At 38.1% G+C, this 16,004-nt stretch overlaps 1 protein-coding gene across 2 annotated transcripts in view; it reads right to left on the bottom strand.

Annotated features, from left to right (window-relative positions):
* Positions 1 to 10,998: 10,998 nt before the first annotated feature.
* Positions 10,999 to 16,004, bottom strand: part of F9 (coagulation factor IX) — a 46,480-nt gene continuing 41,474 nt past the window's right edge. For both annotated transcript variants that reach the window (XM_066357079.1, XM_066357080.1), the window contains 2 exons: positions 13,611 to 13,725; positions 10,999 to 12,822 (listed from right to left, as the gene is read on the bottom strand). In XM_066357079.1, the coding sequence (XP_066213176.1) occupies positions 12,275 to 12,822; positions 13,611 to 13,725 (663 nt within the window). In that variant the 3' untranslated portion in view covers positions 10,999 to 12,274. The remainder of the gene's footprint in view (positions 12,823 to 13,610; positions 13,726 to 16,004) is intronic.

Below are 16,004 nucleotides of genomic sequence, written 5' to 3'. Positions count from 1 at the left end.
TTGCAATGAAGCAAGTTGAAATGTTGCTGGAATGACTCTGTGCCAGATGACACTGATGATTTTTCTCTAGAAGTTAAATGTCAGATCTGGAAGGCCAGACACCAGTAGCAAAGGTTAATTACATGTGTACTTAGTACCTGCTGTCAGTCAAGAACTGAAGCTCCAGTCTGTTATTTGACACTTGACTTTTCAGGCTGTTGGTCTTGATTTGATCACCTGTTTGTCAAGCATCACCAGTAAGAATTCCAGGCAGTCCCAAGATTGCTGAAAGGATTGTCACTAATATATAATTTGCCAGTTCTAAAAATATAGATAATGTTCTAATTGAAAGCACTCTAATCAAAAGCACTATGCTTTCATAGTATGGACTGGAGAACCTGAGTCCTAATCTCAGCTGTACCACTGTTACTTTGGGCCTGGTCTTGGCCTCAGTTTGCTCATCTGTTAAATGGGCAGAGTAGTTTGAATAGTGTCTAAGAGCCTTTGCAGCTCTGACATTCTTAGATTTGATGTTGTTAGATTGTATTCAGAAGTTGTTGCAAAATTATAATGAAGCAATTTTATTAACTGGTTTGTCATGGTTTAGGAGAGTAGGAGAGAAAAACTATTATTTTTCCCTTGGGAAAGAAAATTGGACTGTATATAGTTCTTGTCATCATGAAGCAACTAATATTAAAAAAAGAACCAAAACAGTTATACTTTAACAGCAAATTAAAATGACTGCACTGAATTAACACATTTTTCTTCACTCATCAAGAGTTCTGTTTTAATCTGTCATTTCCAGTACTACAGCAGCATGTTTCAGCCCCTTTAGGTAAAGTAGCTACAGCAATTTTGAAAGTTATAATGATTTTTATATGCCAACTACAAATGCCCTAGGTAGAATCTAACGAGGGCCTGGTTCTAAAGCCGCTGGCTCTTAGGTGAGTTTAAAGGGCCCACATGTTTAATGGCGGCAGTGATCAATTCAGCCATTTTTGAGCTCAAGGGTAAAAGCATAACTGTGCCTTAGAGATTTATGGGCCCAGGAGCTCCTCTGCCACAGGGAAGACCAATCCCAGAAGGTATAAGGCCATACCCCCACTGCTGCCTTTGTAAGGGGAGGTCTCAATGGCAGCAAAGCCAGAGTGGCTCACTTTTATCGATTGCAGAGCACTGAGTCTACAGATTTTTAGTCATTCAAATTTGAAGTAACATATATTCATGCTTGTTAGTATCCTCCTGAAACCTAAGGCAGATAGTTATAATGTCTCCTCTCCCTTTCCCTGTTTTAGCCAATAGCAGAGATGATTCTTTTTTGTTGTTCTTTTGTTTATTTTTATGAATACTCAATCCCACTCATTATTTAAGTATGGTCTCTTTTCATTACACTCAATACAAGACTTGTTCATACCCTGGAACAAGGGTATGAACAAGTTCATACTGTGTAGCAAAGTAGTAGGTGCTGATAAAGGAATTCATGTGCATTATTTTAGTTAACTCATAAAATACATAAATGTGGTTAACGAATACTATTGGTGTTTGGCACACAGTAATCCCTCCTTGAATTTTTTTAAACTTATGACAAAGACAGTCAGAGAAAGGGACAGATAGGAAGGCAGAGAGATGAGAAGCATCAATTCTTCGTTATGGCGCCTTAGTTGTTCATTGATTACTTTCTTCTTTTTTTTTTATAATAATTTTATTTTTTAATGGGGTGACATCAATAAATCAGGATACATATATTCAAAGATAAAAAGTCCAGGTTATCTTGTTGTTCAAATATGTTGCATACCCACCACCCAAAGTCAGATTGTCCTCTGTCACCCTCTATCTTGTTTTCTCCGTGCCCCTCCCCACCCCCTTTCCCTCTCCCATTCCCCCCTCCCCCTCGTAACCACCACACTCTTATCAATGTTTCTTAGTTTCACTATTATGTCCCACCTACATATGGAATAATGCAGTTCCTGGTTTTTTCTGATTTACTTATTTCGCTTCGTATCATGTTATGAAGATCCCACCATTTTGCTGTAAATGTTCCGATGTCATCATTTCTTATGGCTGAGTAGTATTCCATAGTATATATGTGCCACATCTTCTTTATCCAGTCATCTATTGATGGGCTTTTTGGTTGTGTCCGTGTCCTGGCCACTGTGAACAATGCTGCAATAAACATGGGGCTGCATGTGTCTTTACGTGTCAATGTTTCTGAGTTTTTGGGATATATACCCAGTAGAGGGATTGCTGGGTCACAAGGTAGCTCTATTTTCAGTTTTTTGAGGAACCATCATACTTTCTTCCACAATGGTTGTACTACTTTACATTCCCACCAACAGTGTATGAGGGTTCCTTTTTCTCCACAGCCTCTCCAACATTTGCTAATACCTGTCTTGCTAATAACAGCTAATCGAACAGGTGTGAGGTGGTATCTCATTGCCGTTTTGATTTGCATTTCTCTAATAGCTAAAGAAGATGAGCATCTTTTCTTTTTTTTTTTTTTTAAATAAATTTTTATTAATGGTAATGGGATGACATTAATAAATCAGGGTACATATATTCAAAGAAAACATGTCTAGGTTACCTTGTCATTAAATTATGTTGCATACCCCTCGCCCAAAGTCAGATTGTCCTTCGCCACCCTCTATCTAGTTCTCTGTGCCCCTCCCCCTCCCCCTAACTCGTCCCCTGTCCTCCCTCCCCCCACCCCTGGTAACCACCATACACTTGTCCATGTCTCTTAGTCTCATTTTTATGTTCCACCAATGTATGGAATCATGTAGTTCTTGTTTTTTTCTGATTTACTTATTTCACTCCTTATAATGTTATCAAGATCCCACCATTTTGCTGTAAATGATCTGATGTCATCATTTCTTATGGCTGAGTAGTATTCCATAGTGTATATGTGCCACATCTTCTTTATCCAGTCTTCTATTGAAGGGCTTTTTGGTTGTTTCCATGTCTTGGCCACTGTGAACAGTGCTGCAATGAACATGGGGCTACATGTGTCTTCACGTATCAATGTTTCTGAGGTTTTGGGGTATATACCCAGTAGAGGGATTGCTGGGTCATAAGGTAGTTCTATTTGCAGTTTTTTGAGGAACCACCATACATTCCTCCATAATGGTTGTACTACTTTACAGTCCCACCAACAGTGAATGAGGGTTCCTTTTTCTCCATAGCCTCTCCAACATTTGCTATTACCCGTCTTGTTGATAATAGCTAATCTAACAGGGGTGAGGTGGTATCTCATTGTAGTTTTGATTTGCATTTCTCTAATAACTAATGAAGCTGAGCATCTTTTCATATATCTGTTGGCCATTTGTATCTCTTCCTCGGAGAAGTGTCTATTCATGTCTTCTTCCCATTTTTTTATTGGATTGTTTGTTTGTTTGTTGTTGAGTTTTATGAGTTCTTTGTAAATTTTGGAAATTAGGCCCTTATATGAGCTGTTGTTTGAAAATATCATTTCCCATTTAGTTGGCTGTCTGTTTATTTTTATATCAGTTTCTCTTGCTGAGCAAAAACTTTTTATTCTGATGTAGTCCCATTCATTTATCTTTGCCTTCACTTCTCTTGCCATTGGAGTCAAGTTCATAAAATGTTCTTTAAATCCCAGGTCCATGAGTTTAGTACCTATGTCTTCTTCTATGTACTTTATTGTTTCAGGTCTTATATTTAGGTCTTTGATCCATTTTGAATTAATTTTAGTACACGGGGACAGGCTGTAGTCGAGTTTCATTCTTTTGCATGTGACTTTCCAGTTTTCCCAACACCATTTGTTGAAGAGGCTTTCTTTTCTCCATTGTGTGTTGTTGGCCCCTTTATCAAAGATTATTTGACCATATATATGTGGCTTTATTTCTGGGCTTTCTATTCTGTTTCATTGGTCTGAGTGTCTATTTTTCTGCCAATACCATGCTGTTTTGATTATTGTGGCCCTATAATATAGTTTAAAGTCAGGTATTGTAATGCCCCCAGCTTCATTCTTTTTCCTTAGGATTGTTTTGGCTATTCGGAGTTTTTTATAGTTCCATATAAATCTGATGATTTTTTGTTCCATTTCTTTAAAAAATCTCATAGGGATTTTTATATTTGTATATTGCTTTGGGTAATATGGCCATTTTGATTATATTTATTCTTCCTATCCAAGAACAAGGAATATTTTTCCATCTCATTGTATCTTTTTCGATTTCCCTTAACAATGCTTTGTAATTTTCATTATATAGGTCCTTTACATTCTTTGTTATGTTTATTCCTAGGTATTTTATTTTTTTTGTTGCAATCGTGAAGGGGATTATTTTTTTGAGTTCGTTTTCTAATATTTCATTGTTGGCATAGAGAAAGGCTATGGACTTCTGTATGTTAATTTTGTATCCTGCGACCTTACTGTATTGGTTTATTGTTTCTAATAATCTTTTTGTGGAGTCCTTCGGGTTTTCGATGTATAGGATCATATCATCAGCAAAAAGTGATACCTTTACTTCTTCTTTTCCAATATGGATGCCTTTTATTTCTTTGTCTTGTCTGATTGCTCTGGCCAGAACTTCTAGCACCACGTTAAATAAGAGTGGAGAGAGTGGACAACCCTGTCTTGTTCCTGATTTAAGGTAGAAAGTCCTCAGTTTTATGCCGTTTAAAATGATGTTGGCTGATGGTTTATCATATATGGCCTTTATCATGTTGAGATATTTTCCTTCTATACCCATTTTGTTGAGAGTCTTAAACATAAAATTGTGTTGTATTTTATCAAAAGCCTTTTCTGCATCTATTGATAAGATCATGTGGTTTTTGTTCTTTGTTTTGTTGATATGGTGTATTACGTTAACCGTTTTGCGTATGTTGAACCATCCTTGAGATTCTGGGATGAATCCCACTTGATCATGATGTATTATTTTTTTAATATGTTGTTGTATTCGGTTTGCCAGTATTTTGTTTAGAATTTTAGCATCTGTATTCATTAGAGATATTGGTCTGTAGTTTTCTTTCTTTGTGCCATCCTTGCCAGGTTTTGGTATGAGGGTTATGTTGGCCTCATAGAATGTGTTTGGAAGTATTGCTTCTTCTTCAATTTTTTGGAAGACTTTGAGTAGAATAGGAACCAAGTCTTCTTTGAATGTTTGATAGAATTCACTAGTATAACCGTCTGGGCCTGGACTTTTATTTTTGGGGAGGTTTTTAATAGTTTTTTCTATTTCCTCCCTGCTGATTGGTCTGTTTAGGCTTTCTGCTTCTTCATGACTCAGTCTAGGAAGGTTGTATTGTTCTAGGAATTTATCCATTTCTTCTAGATTGTTGTATTTGGTGGCATATAATTTTTCATAGTATTCTACAATAATTCTTTGTATATCTATGATGTCTGTGGTGATCTCTCCTCTTTCATTTTGGATTTTATTTATTTGAGTCCTGTGCCTTTTTTCCTTGGTGAGTCTTGCCAAGGGTTTGTCAATTTTGTTGATCTTTTCAAAGAACCAGCTCCTTGTTTTATTGATTTTTTCTATAGTTTTTCTGTTCTCTATTTCATTTATTTCTGCTCTGATTTTTATTATCTCCTTTCTTCGGCTGGTTTTGGGTTGTCTTTGTTCTTCTTTTTCTAGTTCCTTAAGGTGTGAAGTTAAGTGGTTTACTTCGGCTCTCTCTTGTTTGTTCATATAGGCCTGAAGTGATATGAACTTTCCTCTTATTACTGCTTTTGCTGCATCCCAGAGATTCTGATATGTCGTATTTTCATTTTCATTTGTCTGTATGTATCTTTTGATCTCTGCGCTTATTTCTTCTTTGACCCATTCATTTTTTAGAAGTATGTTGTTTAGTTTCCACAATTTTGTGGGTTTTTCCCCCTCTTTTTTGCAGTTGAATTCTAGTTTCAAGGCTTTATGATCAGAAAATATGCTTGGTACAATTTCAATTTTTCTAAATTTGCTGATATTGTCTTTGTGGCCCAACATATGGTCAATTCTTGAGAATGTTCCATGTACACTAGAGAAAAATGTATACTCTGTCGCTTTGGGATGAAGTGTCCTGTAGATGTCTATCATATCCAGGTGTTCTAGTATTTCGTTTAAGGCCACTATATCTTTATTGATTCTCTGTTTGGATGACCGATCTAGAGCCGTCAGTGGAGTATTGAGGTCTCCAAGTATGATTGTATTTTTGTTAGTTTTTGTTTTAAGGTCAATAAGTAACTGTCTTATATATTTTGGTGCTCCTTGGTTTGGTGCATATATATTAAGGATTGTTATGTCTTCTTGATTCAGCGTCCCCTTAACCATTATGAAGTGACCATTTTTGTCTCTGAGTACTTTTTCTGTCTTGTAGTCAGCATTATCAGATATGAGTATTGCTACACCTGCTTTTTTTTGGGTGTTGTTTGCTTGGAGTATTGTTTTCCAGCCTTTCACTTTGAATTTGTTTTTATCCTTGTTGCTTAGATGTGTTTCTTGTAGGCAGCATATAGTTGGATTTTCTTTTTTAATCCATTCTGCTGCTCTGTGTCTTTTTATTGGTAAGTTTAATCCATTTACATTTAGTGTAATTATTGACACTTGTGGGTTCCCTACTGCCATTTTATAAATTGCTTTCTGTTAGTTTTGTATCTAGTTTGATTCTTCTCTTTTGTTTTTCTATCATTTGTTTCTGTTTGTTTGTGTTCCATACTTCTTTCTTCTGTTGCTACCTTTTTTAAGTCATGTGTTTTTGTGGTGGTTTTTTCTAGGGTGGTTACCATTAAGTAATGAAAAGGGTACCTACCATATTCATTGTAGTACCCTATCTTATAAGTATTTCTGCACTTCATCGTCCTTTGCTACTGTTAATCTCCATTCTCTCCCCCCTTTTTTTTTCCTTTGTTGTCACAGTTTAAATTTGGTTTTATTGTGTTCTTCTTGGAGCTTTTACTTATGGCTCTGTTTTTTTTTTGTTCTTTGTATCTGATTGGAGAACCCCCTTTAGTAATTCCTGGAGTGGGGGTTTTCTGATGATAAATTCCCTCATCTTTTCTGTATCTGTGAATGTTTTTATTTCTCCTTCATATTTGAAGGATAGCTTTGATGGGTATAGTATTCGTGGCTGAAAGTTCCTCTCTTTCAGGACTTTAAATATTGGGGTCCACTCTCTTCCATCTTGTAGAGTTTCTGCTGAGAGATCTGATGATAATCTAATGGGCCTTCCTTTATATGTTGTATTCTTCTTTTCCCTGGCTGCCTTGAGAATTTTTTCTTTGCTGTTGGTTTGTGTCAATTTCATTATGATATGCCTTGGAGTAGGTTTGTAGGGGTTAAGAAAACTCGGTGTCCTGTTTGCTTCTTGAACTTGAGCCTTTAGTTCTTTCCTCAGGCTTGGGAAGTTCTCATCTATTATTTGTTTTAGTATGTTCTCCATTTCATTTTCTCTCTCTTCTCCCTCTGATATACCTATTATTCTTATGTTACTTTTTTTGATGGAGTCAGATAATTCTTGTAGGGCTATCTCATTTTTTTTTAAATTTTTGAGTCTCTTTCTTCTTTTCTCTGTTGTGTCTCAAGTTGCTTGTCTTCTATTTCACTAATCCTCTCTTCTATCTGACCTGTTCTATTAGCTAAGCTTGTTACTTCGTTTTTCAGCTCGTGAATTGAGTTTCTCATCTCTGCTTGATTTGTTTTTATAGTTTCAATTTCCTTGGACATATATTCTTTGTGTTCATTGAGTTGTTTTCTGAGCTCCCTAAATTGCCTTTCTGTGTTTTCTTGTATATCTCAGAGGATTTTTAGGATTTCTATCTTGAATTCTCTGTCATTTAGCTCCAAGGTTTCCAATATATTAAATTTTTTCTCCATAGATTTTTCCTCATCTAGCTGTGTTATCTCTCTTTCTTTTGTATCCATGATATTTGATTTTCTCTTCCTTAATGGCATATGAGGGTGGTTTTTGTTGATAGTATTAATGAGATTTAATAAAGAATAAAAAGTTAAAAAAATAAAAAAATAATAAAAAAATAAAAAATTGAAGAGTTTTTTTTAAAAAAAATTAATAATGAAATAAAGAAAAATAAAATAAAATAAAAATTTTAAAAAAAGGAAATTATTCTTCCCCTCCTTTTTTCCTCTCCTCTCCTCTCCCCTCTTTCTTGAGAAAATCTTGTGGTGAACTGTGAATTATAACAAACCATGCCTGTGATGGAGGGCCTGAATTGAGGAAAAGTAATAAAGGGGAAAAAAATAGAAAAAAAAAGAAAAAAGAAAAAAAAGAGCGTATGGACCCACAAAAAGCAAATAAGGAAAAAATTTGGGTCAAGAGTAAAATGATTTGCTTTTAGGTGTTGGTTGTCTAAGAGTTATGATGAGAGGAATAAGAGGAAAATGGAAAAATGGGAGGACAAATTAAAAAATTACTCTTGTATTTAGTGGAACAATAACTAGATAAAATGGAAAGCCAGGGATTGGCGCACTGCTAGTGAGTTAAAAAGGTGAAGTAAAAACCCCCCAAAATGCCACAAACATAAGTTTGAGTCCCAGATAAGATAATTTGTTTGTTATTGAGGTTTGAATGAGAGGAGATGTAAAGGAGAAAGGAAGAAACTAATATAGAGGGAGAAAATAAAGAGAGAGAGAGAAAAAAAGAGAGAGCCACTAAAAGAAGAAAAAGGAAAGGAGAGAGAGAGAGAGAGAGAGTTAAGGGTTTTGGAGTGCAACCCTCTTGGAGAGAAAGGAAGAGAAGAGAAAAGATAATGAGATATGTAACACTTATGGGTAGTGTAGTTCAAGGAGAGGAGAGAGTAAGACCAGCAGAGAGTTAATGGGCCAAATTGGAGGAGGAAAAAAGTATCAAGAATGAAGATAAGAGAAACAAAGGAACAAATATAATAAAATGGGATAGGTTATAAAGTCTGCAGATTATTCTTGATTTAGAGAGGTTATCTTCTTGCTTTTTCTTTTCTCTCCCTCTTCCTGGTCGGTGACTCTGTACCCCGGGTTCTGCCCCTTTGGCACGCTCAGGTAGAGGTTTGCAGTTGATAAGTCTCTATGGCAATGTCATGTATTGTGCTTTAGTCTCGTCGGCAGTCAAGGCTCATTAGCATTTATAGGCTCCGACAGTGATAGAGTCTGTGTTCCTGGAGCCTTTCTCCTACTCTTTCCTTCCTCAATTAGTAGCCTGATAATCCAGCTATGGGGTTGCTGCTGCCTCTGCCTGGATAGTAAGAGGCTCAAAGAGCTGGCAACTCCCCACTCTATTTCCACTCAGCACAGGGCTCTGGGTAAGGCTCAGTCAGTCAGAGCTGCTAGCATAATCAGGCGGGCTTTCTGCCCACTCAAAGACCTCTGGCTCTGCCACTCTGTCTGGTAACACAGGCGGGCGCCCACATTCGGGGCGCTTGGAGGAAACTCTCACTCACTGTCTGTGCGCACAGACCAGGATATCTGGCCAGCAGTCTCACGCTCTGAGTGAAACCCCCAACCACAGGGAATTGAGTCTCGCTCCGTCCCCGTGCGCGGCTTTTGCAAGGCGCTGGGGCCACCCGAGATTCCGCTTTGGCCCACACAAAGGCCCCTGACTCTGCCCCTCTGTGCGATAACACGGGCGCGCACTGCCGAGGCACTCGGAGGAATCTCTCATTCACTATCTGTGCGCGCAGACCAGGATATGAGGCTGGCCGCATTTCCCTCTGAGTGATACCCCCTGCAGCACGGAAAATCTCCACCGTTGGAATTAGTTCTCACTCCCTCCCGTGCGTGGCTTTCCCAGGGCGCTGGGGCTGCCCAGAGGCTCTGCCCTCGGCCCACAGAAAGGCCTCTGACCCTGCCTCTCCGTGGGGCAACACTGGCACCCACTCTCGGGGCCTAGGAAGAAATCTCTCGCCCACTAACTGCGCGCACGCCGACCAGGAGACTGGGTAAAATGGACGCCCCGCTTGTCTTTCTTTCTTTGGGTTTGGCACGAGTGTTAGCTTGTATTGCCCGGGTTGCCACAGGATCAGTTTTCCTCGGCTTGGATCTCCGTGCCACAGCCTGGTTCAGCTTTTTGTGCCGTGGCCTGGATCTATTCACCCCCTTTGCCTGCCTCAGTTTCTATATTCACAGTTACCAGAGAAAGCCGCCCTGTTTAGTTTAGTGAGGAAGGTGGAGCATTTCTTACTCCCTATTTCCTTCAGGGTTTGGTTATATATTTAGCCAATTTTCCAATCGATCATACCTTTGGGTGTATTGCGAAGCATCTGGAGGCTCCAAGTATAGGTTTTTCTGTTTCTGGTTGAAGATCTTGTTGACTTTTGGGGGAGATTTATTGGTATCGCTTCCTACCCCGCCATTACTCTGACCTCAAGTCTTGCTTTCTTATATGTGCCTTGACCTCTGGGGCTATAGAAGAGCAAGTGACCCCTTGCTCAAGCCAGTGACCTTAGGCTCAAGGAAGTGACCTTGGGATTCAATCCAGTGACCTTTGGACTCAGGTCAGCAACCATGGAGTCATGTCTATGATCCCAGGCTTAAGCCAGTGACCCTTTGCTCAAGCTGTGGAGCCCATGCTCAAGCTAGACCCAGTCTGATGATCTATCCACTGTGCTACCATCTGGTCAGACTCCATGAATTTTTTTTAGATAATGAAATATAATAAAAAAACTATCAAATTCAACAAGGGTTTTTGGAGAGTATTCTGTCAAACTCCCTCATTTTACGCATGTAAAAATTGAAGCCCCAAAATGTGGAGTGACTTATGCAAGAACATATTTGCAGCTATTTAAATGCAGATCTGTCCCAGGTGGATCTACACTGCCTCATATGAAAAACTGAGTGATAAAAGTATAACTCTCTGATGTGTTGTATTGCTCTTGGACACATTCCTCTAGTTGTTTTCCCGAATATAGTGTTCGGAACCCTTTCTTGGAATGATTCAACAAGAAACACTTTCTGAGGAAATGAAAACTATATTTATTGATAGTTATGTTTGAAAGACTAAACTGTTAACTGAAATAAGTTGATAGAAATCAGCAATAACAAGGCCTGGTTGGGATGACCAATTCACATCAACTGAATTCAAAGAGCCAAGGTATGAGCCAGAGTACTAGTTTATTAATTCATAAAAGAAATTGTTTTGTCTAACCAACTAAATTACATGTGTTAGTTGGTCAGCAATCCTCTAGAAAGTTTAATATAAAAGGCCTAATTAAATAAAAGAGTTGCCTGGTGGGCATGAAAGCAGAGAAGGAGGAGTTGGTTGACTCATTGGAATGACTCATGCCTGTGAGCCTGGTGCACTCTTCACCACTGTGGAGATACACTAGTTAGGGAGACATGATGTTCATGTTCTCTCATCTGGGCAACTGCTTACTTAGGCTTGGTGAGTAGTGGACACACACTGATAAATTCTTGCAGACTATACTAGTTTTAGATTGCAAACTTTTCTCTTTCTGTTAACATTTTCTTCAGCTTTCTTACTTACAATGCTATATCAGTTGCCTTCATAGAACCATTTCTAGTCAGTGTGTCATAACACAATTACAAGTCTTATGGAACTATTCTGATAACTCATTCCTTCCATTATGTATATATTTTAATAATGTGACTCTCTGAAAGGACCTTTTCCCTGAAGTTATTTAGACCTTACTTCATCCCTGTACTCAAATAAGCAAGTCCAAGTCTAAACTGAAGGCAAGTCTGGGTATGATAGACATATATAATTGTCTATACCAGTAAAACAGTCTGATGCTCCCCTTCCCTCCTCTATGTGTATGGAAAAGGTGAAAGAGGAAAAAAGCTGATCTAGAGGTTAGATGTTGGAAAACATAAAGGATACAGAATTAAGGGTACATAAAAAGAAGTGGCGTTTCTGATGAGTTTTAACTTGTCAACTACTCGTGTTCTTCCTTTATGAATGTGGTGCTGCACTTGTGATGAACTAGACCAAATATCCTGAATGCCTGTCTAACGCATGCTGATGTTTTTGTGGGAGAGTTTGGAAAGATATGAAATAAGGAAGGATTCTAGAGAGGGAGAATCAGAGAGTTGCCTCAGTTGAGAAATATAATGCCTGATGGGCAGGATGAAGTTAAGTTCACAATTTTGTCATGGCCATAAATTCTTACCACAATATATTTCTCAAGTGATTATACTTTTTAATTTACTAATGCTAGTAAAATATCAATTCTAGATAGACTTTTTTTCATAAAGAAAAAAAGCAGTATTTTTGTATATATTCAAATCTGATGAGATGAGAAAGTGATTAGTTAGTAAAAGATCTTGTTCATTTTCAATCCCAAATATGTCAACCTTGGAAATACATTTTTCTTTAAATGAGCTTTGTTTTAGCCTTGAAAATATGTTTTTCTTTAAGTGAGATTTGTTTTTTTCTTAATCCAGTTGACGTATTGGGATACCTTGGTATATACTCCATATTTTCCTTTCATTGCACATTCTTCACCCCAGCTAATAATTCCAGTTAAGAAACTAATGCCTTCCACTTCAGTAACATGGGGTCCCCCACTATCTCCTTGGCATGAATCTCTACCTCCCTCATGGAAGCCAGCACAAAACATGTTATTATGGATGGTGAACTTTGTGGAACGAAGGCATGTAGCTCGGTCAACAAGTGGAACTTTAAGGTACTGAAGAGTTAAAGCTGATCTCCCTCTGTTGAAGACTCTTCCCCAGCCACTCACATAGCCAGACCCAAATTTGAGGAAGATGTCTGTGTATTCCTTGTCAGCAATGCAAATAGGTGTAACATAGCTGTTTAGGATTAAGGGTTTATCCAATTCCAAAAGGGCAATATCATGTCTATACTTGTTAATAGTTGCATTGTAGCTGTGGTGAGGAATAGCACGAACCACATTCCGCTTTTGCTCTGTATGTTCTTCCTTCTCAGTGTTATGTTCACCTATTGGAAACAGTTATTTTTTTAGTCATATCTTTCCCATAGAGATACACATTTTCCAAGTGTCCACCTAGCATCATGTACTTAACTAGCATTTCACCTACTGGAAATAAATTTTTCTTGCGTCACAAATAGTCTTTCACATACAGAAACAGATTTTCAAAGCGTCCACTCAACATTACTGAATTAAATGACAGCCAAGTGTACAAAGATTTCAATCTTTCATTGGTATGATTTGGGTAAAATGTAATAAGGGTCAGTGCATACTCTTCAGACCAAGAAGCAATACAGAACGCATTATAAAGATGGTTCTGTTCACATTTGCTGTTACAAGTCTTAACATCATTCACAGGTGATAATGAATCTACTTGTCATAAATTATTCTAGACTCTCCCAATTTCAAATATTTTGACCTGTTTTTTGAGTGAAGATAATACCTTCATTTAATCATTCACTCAAATGTTAGCTGAGGGCTGGCTACAGCTTTTGCCAGGCACCAGAGTTATAAAGATCAGTGATAATAAACAGCATTTGGGAAGGCTTAGTCTAGCAGGAAAATGAAGACATCAATAAAAAAGTGTTCCCCATTGAAGTGCATGCTAACAAATGTACACAGAAAGAATCTTGGGGAGCTTGGAGGATAAACATTTGGGTTATGAAAATAAGGCCCCCTCTACCACTAACCCAACTTATTTAACAATGATCTTATTAGACCTTGGTAAAACATGATATGCTAGTCTTACAGAAGATCTAATGATGCTGCTGACTACTATCTTTTTTTGTTTATTTACCTGCAACAACAGTAATTTTAACACCAGGTTTGATACAGTGGGCTGCAGTTATGACCCATTTTTCATTAATGATGGAACCTCCACAGAATGCATCAATTTTATCAGTCAGAAGGACCTGGGGAAACAAAATTGTGAATATTATTACATAATATATGTTTTTAATTATTTTATTTCTTTTTAAATTTAGTGGAATGGCATGGTTCACCAAACTATACAAGTTTGGTCAACACAAAATATAACACCATCTACACACTGCATCCTCCACCCTAAAGAAAGTCTCTTTCTGTCTCCATTTCCCCCCGCCCTGTTTCCCATAGAGACACACATTTTGAAAGTGTGCTCCGCACCTACACTCTCCCTTTCCTTCAGGTATTGCTACTCTGTTGTTGTATATATGGGTTATGTATATAAGATTTTTGCTTAAACCTGTTACCTTCTTTAATCCAGCCCCCTATAATATATTTGATTCAGAACAAAATAAATATGTGTGTTATTTATAAGAGTGGGCAAAAAAATGGCTTCTAGGTGCTGGCAGGACTGAAGTGTTTCTGGAAAATGTCCACATTGCAGATTAATTAGTGTTTCTAGAGCACAATCAAAAAAGCCATTTTTGTAACTGTCTTGAAGAGAATGTGTGGTGAGAGCCAGGGGGATCTATGGATGAGGCAAATATGAGGGAACTGGTTCTTTTGGAGATCTGGGGCCCTCAGATTCCATTTCCAGGTGAGTCGGATTCCCTGATGGCACAAATTTTACATTCAGCAATGCACTGAGTTGACTTCTGGAGTAAGTAATTACTGAAGCTCTTGTCCCTTTCTATACTGGTATATTATGAAGTGAGACCTAAGACCTCTATAAGGGCTATTTTTATAGCCATCCAGGCAATGAAGAACAACAATATGTATGCATTTGTTCTATAAGGTCTATGTAGCTGTACGTTGTTTTAGGGCATAGTGGACAATGGTGTGTCAGTGCTGCTTTGAGCCTGGAAATTATTAGATAAGAGGCCACTCTGGTCTTTCATCTACAAATTCATTGCATAATCATTGTTGACAGTAAATATTTTCACCACCTCAATGAGTAGATTAACTTGAAGACTTTCACTTCCAAAGTAAGCGAGGGCCTTGATACAACTCTTCAGGAAGAAAGCTGAGCAGGTGAACACTAGAGGGCACACTCAACATTTGGTAATCCTTTTGTGGGCACTGATTATTTCTGAATAAGTAGATGCCACATAGCCCCAGGAATAAGCCCTTTCTTAAACTAGGGGAAGGGAATGGTCACTTCCTGTTGTGGACCGTTAATGGCAAAAAACCATTATAGTTTCGAGGCTTAGCAAAAGGCTAAGTTTTTCCCCCTCCATCTCCATATTTGGCTTTGATGCTGAGTATTTGCACCCACTCCACTTGCTTCCTTGGGTTGCTGGAAGCAATATACATGCCCTTCCTCTGACTCTTTGTTTGTTTCAGATGTTTGTAAATTTCACTAATGTATCCTGTTTTTGCCTTGGGAGAGTTCCTGTCTTAGCCTTTGATGTGCAACTTTGTATCAGGGTCCTTGATTTGCATATGTCTATATAATAAAGGGAACTGGGGCTATGAAGCACTCAGATACTGCTAGGCAGTTTGAGGAGTCCTCCCGGTCCCATTGTTTTTGTTTTGACAAAGTGTGTTTCCTTAATTCCACACCGTTATTTGGAGCTGCGCTAGTCCGCAGCAACTTCCCAGTGTGAGTGTGTGAAAATCTTAGAGATACGTTCTAGTCAAGATTCTTTTTCTCCTGAATTTAGTTTACTCAAAATCTACTAAGTCCTAGACACTGAAGCACAAGCAAGCCTCTTGCCTGGAGACCCATGGGGCTGACTCATTGCAAGCTTCTGACCCTCTTTTCCTAGCTCAAGCTTCCCTTCTCATTCTAGCTGTCGCTTTTTATTTTGAGACGTTGTAAAAATATAGGAAAACCCATACTATATAATAAACCCCAGGGTGCTCACTAACGGGACTTAACAATATTCTTAATTTTGGGGGGAACATAATTGATTGCTTACTATGGAATAATCATTGTGCTAAGTGTTTTATGTACATTTACTATTCAAGACATATGGGAATGATATTAATATTTCCATTGATAATGAGCTAACTGAGGTTTAGATATGCATGTTAATTCTGCTAAGTTTAGTGGCAAAGCTAAGATGCAAACCCTAGCTAGCTCCCTGGTTTCAGAATCTATGCTTCTAAGCACCCAGTATTTCTCCAATTGCAAAAGAATCATCTGGGATGCTTGTTAAATGCAGATTTTGAGGCCCACCCAGAGTTAATCAGAATCTTTTGGGGAGGGGATGAGAGAAAATAAGGATCTCTGGAATATTCTTATGCATAATTAGGTTTGAAAAAT

This window comes from Saccopteryx leptura, chromosome X (assembly GCF_036850995.1).
Source record: "Saccopteryx leptura isolate mSacLep1 chromosome X, mSacLep1_pri_phased_curated, whole genome shotgun sequence".
NCBI classification, from domain to species: domain Eukaryota; kingdom Metazoa; phylum Chordata; class Mammalia; order Chiroptera; family Emballonuridae; genus Saccopteryx; species Saccopteryx leptura.
Note: the sequence above shows the minus strand (reverse complement) of the source record. Positions and strands in the feature narration are given on the sequence as shown.